Below are 15,263 nucleotides of genomic sequence, written 5' to 3'. Positions count from 1 at the left end.
TGCTTGGTGTTGGCTGTTGGCGCTGTGCGGCGATTCGTTGTGTGGAGGGCCGAGCCTTCCATACGCGTGCGGTCGGTGGGCTGCCGCCTTTTCGTCATTCTGCGCTCTCTCTCTCTCTCTCTCTCTCTCTCTTGCGCTCTTTGCTACCACTACCTCTTTCACCCATCTTGCTCCTTCCTTCTTCCTCGCTGCCTGCCAGCTCAGCTCACCGACTCCAGCGACTCTACTGCTGTTTCTACTGCTGCTGATAACACTGCCACGGATGGCGTTGGTGACGTTGTAGCTGCATCTGGTGTCCGCCCTTGTGGTGCTGCTCTGCGGTTGGTTTTTCTGGGTTGAAGGGCGGCGGAGGAGAGGAAGGTAAAGGTGATTGTGGTTGTGCAGATACAGGTGTTGTGGCCGGGTACTGTGAACCGGTTTTAGTGGCTTATTTTAAGCGGAGGTGATTATAACTGGAACACGTTTCTTAAGACCTCAAGAAGTGTTCCTTCTGTAAGTGTCCAAGATGGATTCAGTGGTTCTATCTGCACCTCGGCGGCATTGCTGTTGAAAGAAAACTTCATTAAGGGGAAATGCCCTACATACCAAGCAATGATGTTTGTTATTACGGCGTTTGTGATGGATTGTACGATGAGTGAAAATAGTGCACTGCATTATTTGTTGAATGGCGAAACTGGCACGCTCACTGAATCTGGTGTTTATGATGTGACATGCGGGTGTAAGTTGCCAAATTCCCGCGAAGAGGAAGATGCAAAAGGAAAGAATGATGTAGTTGAAGACAATGGAGAGGAAGAAGAAGACGAGGGGATGCTGATGAAACGTCTGGGCTTCAAAGTGAAGGAGCACCACAACTACAAATAGCGCCCTCTTCGGTAGAAAGTTTACCAGAAGGCGAAACGCATGGACCCGGTGCGGCGCAAGCACCCTCAACCTCTGCACGGCCATCTGATGCGCCCACTTCCAACACTCCCGCGGGCGTCATTGATGGAGGCACTACCTCCACAATCACAGCCACAACCACCAGCAGCCTCACTGGTGGGAAATACACAAAAGTCAACGTGGAGAGCAGTGACGCCGCCGCTGCGTGGGTGCGTGCCACGCTGCTGCTGCTGCTGAAGGCCTCCGTTGCCTGTGCTGCGGGGGAGTGACTGCTGCGGGGCAACGACACACACACATACCCTGGCAGGGTGACGTCATACTTTTTGTGCGCTCAGTTTGCTTGTTTTTTATGTGGGCCAATGTCTCTTTTTTGTGCTCTGTGGGATTATTATTTATTTATTTATTTTTTGATTTAACGGTCGTTTGCTACGCACATCCCAATGGGTGGTGCCCCTTCTCCACTTTGCCGTTGCCATCAACACACGCATGCTGCCGGCCTTGTGGCTGTGCGTTGCACGGACCGCCCAAACGAGGCACGAGTCCACGGACATCGTGAGGGGCAGTCGTGATGTGTGCATCTGACTGTGCTATCAGGCAGTTGTTTTTGTTTGTTTCTTGCAGGCAATATATATAAATATGCACGCAGTCTTCTTGGGCTTCTGGACACGTGAAAGAAAAAGCACACATTCCGAAGTAATTTTGTTTCTTTCCCCCCTTGGTTTTGTTGGGCCTCGGTTTTTTTTGTTTTTGTTGGGGGTAAATCACTACGGCTCACTGTTAGTTTGTGCTGTGTTCGCCACTATCACTGCGTATATCCTTGTTTTGTTTACTCCCGCTGCTGGCTGTGTGGATGGCTTGTTCTCCGCGTCTGTTTGCACTCGCACAATGAGGGTGTTGTGCTGCAGCTGCGCCGTGCCGCTTGCTGCTGTGGTGTGTGCGGGGATCTTTTGTTGTGCTTTTCGCCCCACAAGTGTGTGTGTGAGGGTTGAGTTCTTGTTGCATTGGGAGCCGGTGGGTCGTGTTCCGGTGGCTACCACCGGGGCTGCAGAGTCAGATGGTGCAGGTCACTCTGCGACGTTTAGACGCTCCGCAGGTGGGGGGTTGGTGTCGTTTTTATTTGCATTTTTAATTGTCGCTCTAGAAACTTTTTTTTTGTTTGTTTTCTATTTTGTCTTCCCTCCCGATTGTCTTTGCTCCCGCTTCGCTATTTATGTGACGCGGGGGTAGAAACACGAAAGTCACTGGCGCTGCGGCTGTGCGGAAGGTACGGAAAGGAACAGCACCAGAAAAAAAGGGGAACTCTGCTCCCGAGGGTGAGGCGCAAGGCGGGCCCCAGGACACTGAGCTGAGGAACGCAGGAGGAGTAGGAAGCAGAAGAATAATCGTAGGCGAAAGTGCTGTCCACGGCTGTGACGTCCTCCACGGGTTGGCGGGTGCTGTGACGCCCGTATACTGTGTCCTTTGGGAATGCATCACGCTGTGCACGATGCGGCCGCGGTGTACGCCGGTCACCGTAACCACGGCGGCGCAGGGGCAAATGGAACGTCGGGAACTGTCGTCCGGCCCTTGAGCCCTGAGGTAAGCGACTTGCTTCGGGAGCAAATGGAGTTTTTGGCGAGCGCCCATGTCAGCGACATCCGTGCCGCACTGTTTTTGCGGCTGAGGCTAAGCGCACAGCAGAAGCTGATGGCGCAGCGAAACCGGTTCTCCGAGCGTCGGGCCCTGCAGAGCAAGCGATGGCCGACCGCCGTGCACTCAACCGCTACGGAGGTGGCCAGTGCAGCGAGATCTCCGGAGCCTGTTAAGCCGCACCCTGCAGCGGCGGAGGAGGTGGAATGTGAAGAAGGGTGGCGCTGCCCTGGCTGTTCACGCCGCTACACAGATGCAGACGCCTACACGCGCCACAGAAACAACTGCAAAAAATATGTATTGCTTGTAAAAAGGCAGGGTGGCGTGACGGTGCCTCCGTCTTCGCGTTCTACCCAGCCTGCAGCAACCACTTTCTCACCGCTGCTCAACTCCATTGGCTCAACCTTCAAGTCGGAACTGGAAGTGACGCAAAGATGGCTCGAAGCTGCGGCGAGTGCATCTACGCGCGCCACGGTGACCACCGCTCGCTACACACCGTCTACCAGCAATGCACCCGGTATACCACCTGCCCAACAGGCGCAGCGTCACGCGGCTGCAGAAGGCAACACCGTCGCTCCTCTTCTGCCTTCAGCACTAATAGAAAGTCAAAGTACCAACCACTCGCTTCTAATCCCCTGCTTTTCTGCGGTGGACGAGCGGAGAGAGGACAGGCGCGAGTTTGCTCAAAGTCCCTCCCTCTCGCGGGAGCTAACGCCTTCCTCCTTTGGGATGCAGTCGCTGCATAAGATGTCACCCAGCGTCAAAAATTCCATTGACGATGTCCCTGCAGCTGTCGCGGATCGGGCGTCGTTCGACAGTGTCTCACCCCTGCCTGTGTGGTTTTCACCCAGCAATACCGTAAAATCCAGGGACAACGGGGCGAGCTTGCATCAGTCAACCCTCTCCTGCAACCAGAATAGCGTGATGTACAACAGTGCCACTGGCAGTGGCACCAACTGGGGGGAGACGGAGGGCGCTGACGAGCCACTGCGGCCCTGTCCGTACTGTGGGCGACGTTTTTTTTCGGAGTCGCGCTGGCCGCGTCACGTGGCGGTTTGTGAGCAACAGCAGCAGCAGCAGCGTAAAAACAACAGTCAAGCTTCGGTCGCGCGTAGTTCACTTGGTACCCGTTCCCTGCGCCCATCTCGTGTTATTGCCAGCGGGAGCCTGAACTCTAGCACCATCATTCGGGGCAACTCGCAACCGCTGGCTTCGAGCAGAGAAAAGCCTGGGAACGCCAAGAGTTCTGCTTCGGGGAAACCGGCCACCAAGTGGCGTCAGCAGCGTGCACAGCTTCGACAGGCTCTGCAGCTGCCCAGCACCTCCTCTCAAGATACCCCTCCCAACGGTGGGGGCACCACGGATGTGTTTGAGGACGACCGTGTGTTTTGTCCTTCCTGCGGTCGTCGCTTTGCCCCAGCAACGGCTGAGCGGCACATACCATTCTGCAGAGAACGTGGCAGCGGGCAGAAAGTGACGCGCATCTGAGGCGCAAGAGGAGGCGAGAAGGAAAAGGAGAACAATGGTGGTGTACTACGAGAGTAAAACTCAAAGAAAACAATGTGAAACAGCGAGGACGATGCACGAATTAAGCAGCAAAATTCAGTGTGTACACACGTACCCGCACAAATGGAACGGGATGGGGTGGGGAAACGGGGATGGTTTGTCGTTGTTTTTGTTGTCATCATTCTTCTGAAGCAGAATGAAGGGGCCAGCAGTAGGAATTAAACAACATATGCACCAGTACACACACACACGCGCATTCGGCATCTACACATGCGATGGAACTTGTGCGGTGATGATTCTCATGCGTAATGCGATACACTAATGTGTGTCTGCGGCTGGGCGTTTGTATACTATACTCTCGCTGGTGAGGCCCATGCCGAAGGCAAGGGCGGGATATGTCTATCTACCTATAGATATATATACATATATATATGTGACTTCAGAGATTGACATTTTTCAGTGGAAGCAAAGTGAAAGGAAAATGAAAAGGAAATAATAAAAAAGCAAAAACAAAAAAGAATTGGGGGTGACGGAGGAACTTTAAGCATGGAGTTGGGCGAAAAGGAAACAATATGTTTGGACCGATGTGCTGATGCGTGTCCTTTGTAATGTGGCAACCACAGTCCCTGTAGGGCCGAAATTTAAACAAAAAAAAGGGGGGGACTGGAGCCTCCGTTCGTTTGTGTTTTGTCTGTGTGTCGTGTACTTTGCTTTCACCCTCTCTGTTGTTGTTGTTATTTGGGCAATGCGGCGGTGCATGGGTGTGGCAGTGCTTTAATGAATGCACCGTGTGGTTTCTTCCTGCGGCATGTGGGTTTACGACATCCCCGTTCGCGTGTGTTTTTATTTATTTCCCTCCTTCTTGCCGCTTGTACTTTGCTGTGCGTGTTGGGTGTCGGTGGATCTGCCGTGCACGTGACTGTCAATCGCCACGCAGAAGCATTAATCAAAAAAAAAAGGAAAACGATTATAATTCACCACGTAACAAAGCCACACACGCTACGCCACACGAAAGGAACAAGGCAGTCGCAAGAGGAAGAAGAATAATAACAACAAAAGGCAGGAGGAATAAGAAACCAGCCAACGATGTCGCAACTATCTTCTATGCTTGGCACCCACAAGGCTGTCATGTTCTCCTGGGTGTCGTGTCCCTACTGCGTCCGTGCGGAGAAGCTGCTGCGTCCCATGACGAACGATTTAAAGATCTACCACGTGGACCAAATGAGCGAGGGCGAGGCGCTGCAGAAGGAAATTTACGAGAAGTATAAGCATGAAACCGTCCCCGCCATCTTCATCAATGGGAAGTTTGTTGGCGGCTGCAGCGACTTGGAGCAGCTCGACCATGAGGGCCGTCTTGCCCCGCTACTTGCCTGATTGAAAGAAAAAAAAAGGGGGGTAACATTGCATAATAACTTAAAAAGGGAGAAATGAAGAATGGACTATTTCATGGCGCGCTTCAAAGCGCGAAGGGAGAGGGGGGGGAGGAGGAACACATGAAAAAAAAAAAAAATCCAAACTACCGACGGGGCTGGTATTTACAATGAATTGGGATTTGAGTAATGAAATAAGGAAGATAAATGTGGAGCTTTTTGTTGGGTTGTGCAATCATCACATCTTTGCTGTGATGTGGTTTTTGTGGATCCCTCTCGCTCTCTCTGTGGTGGGGGGAGATGGAAAAGGGTCATGCGTCTCCTGCTGCTTTCGTTACGCGTGTTGCTGCTGTTTCCCACTATTTTTTTTTGTGGGTGTCACGTGTTTGCTTCGCTCCTCGCGCGCGCCGCACCCACGCAGCATCGTCTCGTTTCTCACGCAGTCACAGACAGGGATGTTAGTGAATGACTATGTTGTGGAGGAGCGCATGAGCGTGTGGCAGAAAAAGAAGGTGCGCACGTACATTGTGAATGGGCACTCGAAGGTGTCTTCCCGGCGCTCCATTGCGGGTGCCCTCACCGTGGTGAAGCCCTACGAGCGCATTGAACTCGTGGGCGGGGAGTACTTTGAGTCCCTTTCCATCAGCATGCCGCTGGAGATTGTCGCTGCAGAAGGCGAAGAACCCTGCATCATTTCCCGCGGCCCCTGTCTGACTGTGACGCAAGATGTGGAGGTATACTTTGAGCACGTGGAGTTTGTCTCAAAGAACAAAACGAAGTTGGAGTCGGCGGTCGCTCTTACGAACGGCAAAGCGGTCTTTTTTCGGTGCAAGATGAACTCCATTATCATCAACGGGTTTGCGAGGCCGGTGCTGGACAACTGCACCATCGCCGAAAGCTACAACGGCTACGGGGTTCAGATCGGCGGCAGCGGGGGGGCGCAGATTTATGGCTGCACCATCCATGCCCACTACGCAGCCGGCGTGGAGATTGACACCAAAGGCACCGTCGTCATCCGGGACAGTACAATCCGCCAACCCTTGAATGGGGGTCACGGCGTGATAGTGCAGACAACGCAAAGCGCTGTGGACGATCGTACCCCTATAGAAAACCTCGCATGTAGGAAAGTCACCGTCACCAAGTGCCGCATCTACCTCTCACCGGAGAAGTTCAGGCCAAAAGAGCGTGACTGGGGCGGGAATGAAAAAATTGTTGGACCCCCGAGTTGCGTGGTCATCGCGCGAGGTGCATGCCCTGTGTTCACGTACAATGAAATAATTGAAGGTTATGTTGGTTTTACCTTTGAGTTTTCGGGTGACGCCGTGTTGGAGGGGAACTCCATATGCAATCAAAAACACTGCGGCATTCTTGTCATCGTGGACGAACGAAGTTACTCATCTAATATAAAGCAAAATGTTCGCATAACAGGCGGCAATGTGATTGATCGCTGCCTTATTGGGGTAGACATACGCTGCATGGGCAAGGTTAGGACGCCTGTTAGCGACGCACCGGACACACTCCTCTCCCAGGAACTTCCATGTTCCCGGAACGTGTTTGATTGGATTGAAAAGGTACACCAGCTGGAGGAGTCAAACTCCTCCACGCTGCATATTGCCGGGGAGGAAACCCCAGTTTTTGTCAACGGGCGTACTATGGAGCTTGCAAGGTTGAAGGAGGATTTGCGAACACTTGCCAAATTAGTCTGTGCGGGGCATCCCTCTCATTTTTACGGTGGGGGTTCCACAGACATGCGTGCTGGGAACACTGGGGGTAATCCAGTGCAAGAGTTGGTGCAGGAGGCCTTCCAGCTGCCGCTGTCGCTGCCGCCGCCAAACTCCATAGACTACGTGGCGCGCTGGCTGCAAATTCGTGGTAACAAGGGTGTGGATATCTTGGACACCCGTTTCTCTGGATGTGGGTTGTGTGCTATTCGCTTTGGACACGGCGGTTATGGACTTGTTGAGGACTGCGACTTCCTCAATTGTGGGGCTACTGCGATTGTCGTGAGTGGTGGGGCCCATCCGTTGATTGTGGGGTGCAAGTTTAACAACTCCAAGGGAACTGGCGTGTTTGTGGAAAACTTTGCCAATCCGCTCATAATGGGCAATGAAATCTCGCAGAGCGCCGAGCATGGCATTGAGTTTTGCAACCTGTCCCGTGGAATTGTAATGGGGAATATTATCTTTGGCAACTCCGAGAGCGGGATCCTTGTGACAGGTGGCAGCACCACGATGATCGTTGGCAATCTTATTCAGCAGGGCCACACCAGCGGAGCGATGATCGCGGGTGAAAGCAAGCCGCTACTCATGATGAATAAATTTGTGTCTAACCCCGTTGCTCAGCTGCTGGTGTGCGAATACTCCATGCCGTTTATTGCCGGCAATACCTTTGCCTCTGGGCCCGGCTGCGGCATTCGCTTTGAGTCCTGCAGTGGAGGGATGGTGGTGGGCAACACGCTCTCCCGAAACGAGCGGGGAATTGTGGTGGAACTTGACTCGGACCCGTACTTGGTGTCGAATAAAATTCTCCAGAGTCACCGCCACGGAGTTGTGGTGGGCAACAACGGCCTGGGCACGTTTGTGGCAAACGAAATCGCGCAGAGTGGGAGTTGCAATTTTATTGTGCAAGAAGGCGGGTCACCCGTGGTACGCAACAACACAATTACCGGTGGGCATGTTGGCGGTATTGCCGTGATCGCTGAGGGGGGTGGGATAATGGAGCACAACGTCATTAGTGAAAATGCGGTGGGGAACGTTATTTTGTTGGACCGCTTCAGTGAGCCCGTCATTGTACGCAACACCATCACAAACTCCACCAGTGGTTGTGGTGTTATTTGTGGTCGCGGAGCCTCAGGAGCGTTTCTGCATAACAAGGTTTACAAAAACAAACAATGTGGAGTTTACGTGATTAGCAAAGCCGATCCACTTTTTCTCAACAACGTTATTAGCTATGAATCGGTGGGTGTCGTTATCTCTGAATGTGGCAGAGGGACCTTTAAGGCAAACAACATTCATGCAAGCTACGGGTCCGGCATCATTATTCAGCTCCAAGGCAATCCAGTCATTAAGGGGAACAATGTTTCTGGCAGCTTCCTCAGCGGCATTGTGGTGTCACCTGAGAGCAGTGGGACGGTTACGGAGAACAACTTCTTTGAGAACGACGTGGGCGTGCAGCTTGGTTCCACCTTGGGGACTGCCACGCTCGATATTGAGATTGGCTTCCTGACTACCGCCTCCGCAACGCCGTCGTCGCCGTCTTTGAGTCCTCTCAACAACAGGGGCCCGCTGAAGTACCAGCGTTCAACTTCAGTCAGGAAGGGGGGCGAGCCTGGGGACGGGAGTGACAAGCTATCCCCAACCATGATACGGCAGAACAAAATTTATGCGAATACAATGTGTGGGGTATTACTGGAGGCGGCGGCCTACGGGGCACTAGAGGAAAATGAGATTGAGTCGAACGGTAACTGTGGCGTGGTGGCGGATGTCGGGTATACTGCGAGGCGGGTTCAGAAAAAAATGGACAAGCACCTCATGCGCGACGGCCGGAACTTGTCGCATGTGGGTGTGGGGGGTGGGTCCGCAAACCTTTGCAGGAATCGTATTTTCCGGCACAAGCACGCCAACATCGCCATCGTCGATCATGCGGAAAACAACATTGTCATCGCATTAAATGATGTATTTGAGGCGCCAATAGGCATTTACGTGGCCAACGGCGCCACAATACAGTCCATTGATGGTAATACGATTCACAGGGTTTTTGATGGTGTCTACGCGGAGAGAGGTGGCTGTGGGTGCTTTGAGAACAACAGAATTTACGACTGTGACGGGGTTGGGGTGTATGTATGCAGCCGTGCGAATCCCGAATTCACGAAGGGGGACGTCATTGAAGACTGTCGCATCAGCGGAGTTTTTGTGGATGCCGGAGGGAGGGGCGTATTTACCAGCGCGACCATCCGTCGCTGCATCGTGGGTGCGGTGGTGTACACCTGTCCGCCCATCTCCTCGACGGTGCGGCAGGGGGATTTTTTGCAGAGCGAGTTTGTGACCTCCGCCCCCTTGTTTAGGCAGTGCACGATTGAGGAGCATGACCTGCATGGTGTGCTGGTTCTCACGGTCGCGACGAGTTACTACCCCCTGCGTAACCCCTCCTACGGCGTCACCGGACACACGCCAAAGCTTTATGGCCTCATGAAGACCCCTGGAGTCTCCGTTTTTCCACAGTTTCACCAAAACACGATTCGCAACAATCGTCACTTTGGTGTTTGTCATGAAATGTTCAATTCCTCTGAGATGCAGGATGAGGCGCAAATTCCATTGTCTCAGAAATTCACCACCAAGGCCCGACGTTTAGCCACAAATATACATTTTCCACACCGTCTTTATCGGCGTGTGGGGATCGAACGCCGATCTCGTTTTGCACCTCGTGAATCCTTGCATGAGGCCTTGGGAACCTCGGCGGTCCTTTCGACGCATGAACACCACGAGGAGCGGATGCAGCGGCAGGTGAGTTTTGTGGAAAATACCATCACCAACTGCTCGATAGGTGTGGTGGTTGGTGGAAGTTGTCACCCGTTTTTACTGCGTAATCGTATAAGCCAGAATGCGTTCTTTGGCATGTTCCTACGGTTTCGGGCCAAGGCCATGTGTTTTGGGTGTGAGGTCACGGACAATGGTATGGCGGGGCTGTATGTTGCGCAGGGCTCATTTGGCACCTTTACTGGTGGAAAGATTTCTCGCAATAACGGCTTCTGTCGCCCGGATGGCAATCCACACGATCCGCGCTCCTTTGCCAGTCTTCCCTTTACGCAGTCAGGGCATTCTTCAGCGCTGAGCCCACCCGTTGCAAGCGACGAAAATCCACGTGATGCATTTAAGTCTGTCTTGGATTGCATGGAAAGCTACGCGAATATGGTGGCGGAAGGGTTGCATCTGCTATGCGAGCTTGTCTCCGCCTCCTCAGTGGGCCTCTCGCTCGCCTCGGGCATATGCCCCAGTGTTCCGATCGGGTCCGGTATGTCATTTGGGGCTGGGCTGCATGTAGACGGGTATGATCGCGGCTGGGCCGCCGACGGTGGCATAGGGGTGTGGATGGTGCAGGGGAACATGATGGAGATCAAGGACAACGTGATCGAAGGAAACCGCAACGTGGGAATTTTTTATTCACGTGACCTGCAGCAGCACCACCTGAATCTGGTGCAGTTTGTCGTGGAGTCTGTTGACGGGTTTCCGCGGATTCCAGGTGGTGAGGTGATCTCCGGCGCGATGCGGAGCCCGAGGGAGGCGGCGGCGCGGTGGGCGTTCTTCACCTCCACCGCTATGGACTCTGCGCAGGGGTCTCTCTCCACCACCGCCAACCACAGCTTCACGGAGAGCTGGCGCGCCCACACGCCGCCTCAAGGCCCCGATCTGCAAAGGCAGATGGAAGCCTCCTCTTATGAGGGAGATCGTCCGTACATATTGACGCGTCCAGCGATGGTGTCTGGCAATAGTATCGCGAGGAACGGGTCCGGCGTTGTCATGCATCTGCATCATGTGATGATGGCAAGTGCCTTGAGTGGAACAGATGCTGCCGGGGAGAAAGCGACGGAAGCGGCTGGGGAAGTGGGCAAAAAAAGCCCCAGCACCAACAGGAAGTCTGCTCGTCGGCCAAAGAAAAAGGCAGCGGCGAACGCGCTGAGCTTTAAGGAACGGAGAAGTTTTCTTGGCCCCAAGGCAAAGAACAAAGTCGAGGAGGCAAGCAAATCTCCTCAGAGCGAAGTGGTGGCGAGGCCCACACCCCCGCAGACTCCAACAAATGTACTCAAAGGAACGTTTGACGTCTCGATCAATATGGAAGCCAATCAAGTGTACGAAAACTACGGCGTTGGAATTATTTGCCTACATGTCGTTGAGGTCATGTGTGGCCATTACGTCAAGTCGCGCCTAGACTTGGAGGAGGCAGCCGCAGAGTACAATGATGTATGTATTAAAGTGACACTAAAACGTGAGCTGATGCGGCCCAAGTTGCAATTTGCCTTACTCGCTCAGAAGAATATGACGCGTTACGCAAGGCTTAGCTCGAATGAGGTCTACAGGAACGTGTCGGAGCAGCTGCAGGTGACCTCTCGGTATGTTGTGATCTCACAAAATTGCATTCGGACGTTACTAAATATAGATACCTTGCGGGAGCCAAGTGCATCCCTGTGTTCTTCCCAGGCGCTGTTGCGGATTCCGCTTTTTGCCTCTTTGATGTCCGCCGCACCGCCTTGTGGGCTTCTGATTGAAAATAATAGCTTCCGGGACAGCGAAAAGGGGCTTCATGTTGTGGGCTTTGTCGGTGGAGACTCTCTCCTGATGCGTCATAACACCTTTGTCAACATTGCAGGTGCAGCTATTCTGCTTCACGGTCATCTTGCCTCCGCCAACATAGGAGACGGCAACGTGTTTGAGGCAAACAGGGTGGGGATTCGCATCACAATGCCTGACAATGGTGTCACTGCGGAGGATATCGCCTGGATGCGAGCCATGGGGGTGCAGACGCACATCCATGCCAATCGCTTCTGTGCCCCGAAAAATGCATCTGTGATTGTCGAGGGCGGTGGGGCACCCTCTCCGGTATTTAAAGACAATCAATTTTCTAACCACATGAAGGGTTCCGTAGCGTTTTTTATTGCAAGTCCAAGCAGCCGGGCACGATTGGTAAAAAATGTGTTTTTTAGTAACTACATCCCTGTCATTATTACAAATAAAGCGGGCACGAGTGGGGAGGGGGGTGATAGTGTTGTTGTGGAGGGGAATCGATTCACTGGGAACTTTGTTGGCCTTCTGGTGGCCGATGGCGCGGCCCCGCGACTCGTCAACAACTTGTTTGAGAAGCACTACCGGACAGGTCTAGAAATCGTGGGTGAGGCTACAAAACCAATGGTCCAGCATTGCATCTTTGTGTCAAACAAACAGTCTGAGGTGGACACGCTCAACACAGAGTTGCTCCAGTTCCCTGAGCAAGGCCAAATTCGAGTCGAGCCTATTTTGGACATTGTGGCGACGATTGTCCCTGACAACAAAGCATGTTCGGTGACAGGCAAGAGGCTTTCATCTGGCGTTCTCATCAGTGGCGGGGGCGACGGAGGGACCATACATGAGTGTTTGTTTAAGGACAACGACATTGGCGTTGATGTCGTTGGGAACGTGGCCCTTGCAGAGGCGACAGCGCTTCCGGTTTCTGGGATTCAGCTGACCTCGTGTCTGTTCAATGAGAATAATGTGGCCGGCGTGTGGGTGCGTGGGGAAGAAGCAAAGACTGACAGACGCGCCGCTGTTACCACTTTTAACCTAAGCAGCAGCGGCAGCGATGAGGGGACCGTAATTGACAGCTGCTTCTTCATCAACAACACCAATGACGCTGTGGGCAAGGGCGACGTGGTCGCTGTGGACGCGGGGTATGCGGTGCTGCGGGGCAACTTGTTTTCGGGCTCGGTCCACGGCATGCGGGACGGCGCAGCTCTGTTTGAGCGAAATACGTTCTACATGGAGGCCGCCGATGTGGCGGTGTACCTGCACAAAGCAGCACGTATCCGCCTCATAGGCAACATCCTTCGCGGCCACAAAAACGGGATCGTTACTTCGCCCGCAGCCTGGGGTCATGTGGAGAAGAACTTGATTCTAAACCCCACCCGAGGTGTCTATGCCGCCCCATTCTGTCACACATTTCTTGTGCGTAACCGCATCATTAAGGCGAAGGACTGCGGCATTTTGGCGTACGGCGGCATCTTTACGGACAATGAAGTCTGCTGGAGCCCAATGGGTGTCATTGTGCAGAACCCGATGGGGTACAAAGATTACAGCAGTATACCCAATTCAGAGAAGACGGCGTTTGATGCGCTGATTTCGGAAAATCGTGTTCATTCATGTGAGGGGGACGGCATCTTGGTTGCTGGTGGCGCCCGAATTGAGGGCAACTGCGTCTTCAACTGCAAATACAACTTGAATGTTATTTGCCCACCAAACTCAAGGAGTGGCGCGGGCATTGCCATCATCTCTAAGAATTCCCTGTACGATGGCGAGGTGGGGCTGGTAATGGCAAAAGATTCAGAGTCCGTGATTCGCGACAACGACATCTTTGACAACAGCCTGTTGGGGGTGTGGATTAAGGCACATGCGTTGGGTACGTTGCAGGGTAATGCTATCTCCAGCTCTCTGCGCGATGGCGCCTTTGATGTGGAGCCGGGGGCGGAGGTGAAGGTGCTGCAGAACAACATACGAAATCAATTTTCTCCATCCTATCACAAGACGCTTCCGTTGCACCGTGAAAAGGAACGGCAAAGGGCAGCAGAGGCCTTGACTGGGGAACTCACGGAGTTAGATGGAGCGTTTCGAGAACTTCGTTTGCGGTGTAATTCCGTGGAAGTGACCCTGCGGGCTATATTTGACGCCTCAAGGGAGGGGAAACACAACTTGGATGGTTGTGGCGCGCTGAGTTCCATGACGTTGGCCGGTCATCCGGCCAGGGCGCTGCGTGGTTTATCAGAAACTGACAACGCTGTGGAGCCTTCTGGCCTCACCAAAACACGGGAGGTCTGGCGTTTTCCCATGAACAGAACGATGCCAATTTCCGCGATAAGGGCATCGCGGTCCGCGAATCGACGCATGAGCCAATCCACGTTATCTGCGCCAAAGGAAGAGTACCGGCACGTGCTCATCTACGTTTGCAACACACAAACGGAGACGCTGGCAAGCATGGAACTCGGCAAGGCGGTGGAGGCTGTTTTCACCTCCGTGTCTTTGTCATCAAATGTCATGTTCCGTGCCTCACTCGAGACGAAACCCAGCGGGTTTCACGCCTCCATTACAGCCCAAATGCCGGACATCATTGTTGTTACTGTGGCTGCGGGGAAAAAGGTATTTGATGCAGCAGAGTTGGGTGTTTTTTCCACCATTGAGCGCTTGTATAGCGCGGGCAACACAAAAAAGCACGGCAAAAACGGTGTCTCGTGTGTTTTTACGCTCCTTCCATCCGAGTGGAGAGCAGGCATCGAAAGAGAGGGGACCGTGGGAAAAGGCAACATCCCACTTACGGGATTAGAATACTTTGCCGCCGCACACAATCCCATGTACTTTAACCTTGCCGTCGCTGAGACATTCTCCGAACTGGTGCGGTGCCTGGAGACCGAGACGTCTAGTCCGTTGGTTCCGTGCCCAAGTATAAGCATCAGCAAGTTTCAGGATGCGAGTGTGGCAGTTAGGTCCTCACATGGAAGCCGTTCTTCCTTTTTCTCAACACCGCAATTACATCCAGTCTCTTTGCTGCCACGAAAGCTTTCGCGTGCGCGGTCCGTCATGAGTGCGGCGCCGAAGCTCCACGGGGACGGGTGACGCTGGGGGAAGTGGCAAACAACAACAAAGCAAAAAGGGGGGCATTGCACGTGACGTAAGGGCATAAATCTGGGTGTGGGCTGCACAGAGCGACATCGTTTAGGCAAGACCTGTTGTCCTCACTGGGGGGGGGGGGGGACAAGTTTTTTTCGGAGTGGGGCTCAAAGCGAGCCTGTCAACGCATGATTGACAGGCAGGGGATCGTTTTTTTTTATTCATTGGTCTAATGTCTTGCTGCCTTTTTATTGTTGTTGTGAGATTTATGTAGGTTTTTAGATGGGGATTATGTATGATGTGTATGTGCGTGCGTGCGTGCGTTTTTGTTCCTTTTATGTATATATATATATACATATATATGGAGTACTCTGTGAAAATTTAGTATCCGTTTTTGTCCTTTACAACGGCTTTTAACCTCACTGCGATAGCTTCCCTTTTTTGTAAATTATACATTTTCTTGACCTTTATCAGAGCAGTTTGAATATTTGTTTGTTTTGCTTTTTTTTTTGTTTCCTCTCTCTCTCTCTCTCTT

At 52.9% G+C, this 15,263-nt stretch overlaps 2 protein-coding genes across 2 annotated transcripts, besides 10 other annotated features; both read left to right on the top strand.

The window, feature by feature from the left end:
- Positions 1-104: 104 nt before the first annotated feature.
- Positions 105-132: a microsatellite.
- Positions 133-738: 606 nt separating this feature from the next.
- Positions 739-803: a microsatellite.
- A 270-nt stretch (positions 804-1,073) lies between these two features.
- Positions 1,074-1,115: a microsatellite.
- Positions 1,116-1,264: 149 nt separating this feature from the next.
- Positions 1,265-1,294: a microsatellite.
- Positions 1,295-2,346: 1,052 nt separating this feature from the next.
- Positions 2,347-3,996, top strand: TraAM80_05033 (uncharacterized protein; the record flags this gene model as incomplete). Its single annotated transcript, XM_029381928.1, has 1 exon — positions 2,347-3,996. One exon carries the CDS (start codon positions 2,347-2,349, stop codon positions 3,994-3,996), a length of 1,650 nt encoding a protein of 549 aa, XP_029238366.1.
- Positions 3,997-4,407: 411 nt separating this feature from the next.
- Positions 4,408-4,447: a microsatellite.
- Positions 4,448-4,481: 34 nt separating this feature from the next.
- Positions 4,482-4,529: a microsatellite.
- Positions 4,530-5,044: 515 nt separating this feature from the next.
- Positions 5,045-5,089: a microsatellite.
- A 750-nt stretch (positions 5,090-5,839) lies between these two features.
- Positions 5,840-14,734, top strand: TraAM80_05032 (uncharacterized protein; the record flags this gene model as incomplete). Its single annotated transcript, XM_029381927.1, has 1 exon — positions 5,840-14,734. One exon carries the CDS (start codon positions 5,840-5,842, stop codon positions 14,732-14,734), a length of 8,895 nt encoding a protein of 2,964 aa, XP_029238365.1.
- Positions 14,735-15,064: 330 nt separating this feature from the next.
- Positions 15,065-15,091: a microsatellite.
- Positions 15,092-15,206: 115 nt separating this feature from the next.
- Positions 15,207-15,243: a sequence feature (A-rich).
- A 1-nt stretch (position 15,244) lies between these two features.
- Positions 15,245-15,262: a microsatellite.
- Between the last annotated feature and the right edge of the window lies 1 nt (position 15,263).

The sequence above is a fragment of the Trypanosoma rangeli genome, assembly GCF_003719475.1.
Source record: "Trypanosoma rangeli strain AM80 chromosome Unknown Tra_15.4_contig_00156, whole genome shotgun sequence".
NCBI lineage: Eukaryota > Euglenozoa > Kinetoplastea > Trypanosomatida > Trypanosomatidae > Trypanosoma > Trypanosoma rangeli.
Note: the sequence above shows the minus strand (reverse complement) of the source record. Positions and strands in the feature narration are given on the sequence as shown.